This window comes from Cucurbita moschata, unplaced genomic scaffold, assembly GCF_002738365.1.
Source record: "Cucurbita moschata cultivar Rifu unplaced genomic scaffold, Cmos_1.0 Cmo_Scf00031, whole genome shotgun sequence".
Classification (NCBI taxonomy): domain Eukaryota; kingdom Viridiplantae; phylum Streptophyta; class Magnoliopsida; order Cucurbitales; family Cucurbitaceae; genus Cucurbita; species Cucurbita moschata.
The window spans coordinates 990746-992125 of record NW_019268547.1 but is presented as its reverse complement, the minus strand read 5'-3'; the positions used below and the strand labels follow the sequence as shown (position 1 = coordinate 992125).

The following is a 1380-nucleotide window of genomic DNA, read 5'->3' as shown; positions in this document are numbered from 1 at the left end:
TAATCAATTTTGAGATTTGCATTTTATTTGTATGAGAAGAGAGATTGAAATATGAAGTGGGGACGAAAAAACAAAAGACTTCCTTGTCCCTGTCCTATCTCGTGGACATCTCTCGTTCTTAATAGCTACATGATCATTTTAGAGCGATTCTCATCTATGCGGGTAGGTAAGAATCCAAATCGAATAAAGTTGAAGGTAAAAACGTGTCGACTATTAAACAATATTTTGTAAAACAAAAATACATTATGTAAAGAAAAAAAAAGTAATTTTTACAATAGAGTATAAGCAATGATATGAACATCAATGTAATCTCTGTCTCTTCGTAGACTGAAACTGAGACCCAAAACTGTAAGAATCTGACAAGTTCATCATAGAATTCGAACATATTCTTGGATTGTTATTAATCAAAAAAGGCGGAGGAACAACCTTCAACGACTGCACCGGCGGCGGATTCCGCCACCGAGGTAGCGGCCCCGCCACAAGCAGCGTCTGAAGCAACGGCCCTGCTTCCATCACAGCCTGCAACAACCTCCCCTTCTCCGGCAGCTTCTTCCCCTTCACAATATTCTCAATCACCGGATCCCCAACGCTCGAGAAATCCGGCGACGAAACGGCGGCGTCGGAGCCGCCGCCGCCGGAGAGGCTATTGGACTCAGTAATGCCGGAATTTGCACTATTCAAGACTTTCTGAAGCTGATTCTTTGCTTCGTCTCTTTCTTTATAAGCAATTTGAAGAAGATTGAAGAGATTCTTTAGATTCTGTTTGTTTTCTGTCAGTTCTTGATTGGCCGCCATTTTTACTGATTCGAGCTCAATTGTCGTGCAGAGAAGCCTCTGTTTTAGCTCATCAATGCCCTGTAGATTCAGATCAAGGAAAACCCAGATGAAAAAAACATGTTTTTGTTTCGAATTTGTTCGACCCATGAACGAAAATGCAATTTAGAGACGAAAAACAGAGAGAAAAAGATGGGAAGAACCTCTTGGTAGCTCCAGAGATAGCCCAAATCTTCCATTGATGAATGCTTGGAGAAGAAATTGAAGAATGGGGAATTCTGGAATTTTCATTCATTTATAGACCAACAAAATTAAAAATAATTATTAAAAAAAAAAAAAAAGATTTTTTTTTTTTTTTTTAATTTTTATATATAATAATCAAAGCATTTCCCTTTTTCTTGCAATTTTGTCTCTTACTGAAATGGAAACAAAATTAAATAATTAATTAAAATACGGCTGCAATTTCCTTTTTTTTTTTTTTTTTAATTTTTATATATAATAATCAAAGCATTTCCCTTTTTCTTGCAATTTTGTCTCTTACTGAAATGGAAACAAAATTAAATAATTAATTAAAATACGGCTGCAATTTCCTTTTTTTTTTTTTTT

At 35.7% G+C, this 1380-nt stretch overlaps 1 protein-coding gene across 1 annotated transcript; it reads right to left on the bottom strand.

The window, feature by feature from the left end:
- Nucleotides 1-203: 203 nt before the first annotated feature.
- On the bottom strand, nucleotides 204-1057 carry LOC111464824. Its single transcript, XM_023109074.1, has 2 exons — nucleotides 978-1057; nucleotides 204-855 (listed from the first exon to the last, which is right to left on the bottom strand). The coding sequence occupies exons 1-2, from the start codon at nucleotides 1011-1013 to the stop codon at nucleotides 301-303; spliced, it is 591 nt and encodes a 196-aa protein (XP_022964842.1). The 5' UTR covers nucleotides 1014-1057; the 3' UTR covers nucleotides 204-300.
- Nucleotides 1058-1380: the final 323 nt, after the last annotated feature.

Bases quoted from the DNA above. Each gene is read 5' to 3' on its own strand.
- LOC111464824 (XM_023109074.1), bottom strand. From the start codon at position 1,013: ATGGAAGATTTGGGCTATCTCTGGAGCTACCAAGAG. The intron at 856-977 runs GTTCTTCCCATC...CTGAATCTACAG, and splicing joins ATCTCTGGAGCTACCAAGAG to GGCATTGATGAGCTAAAACA.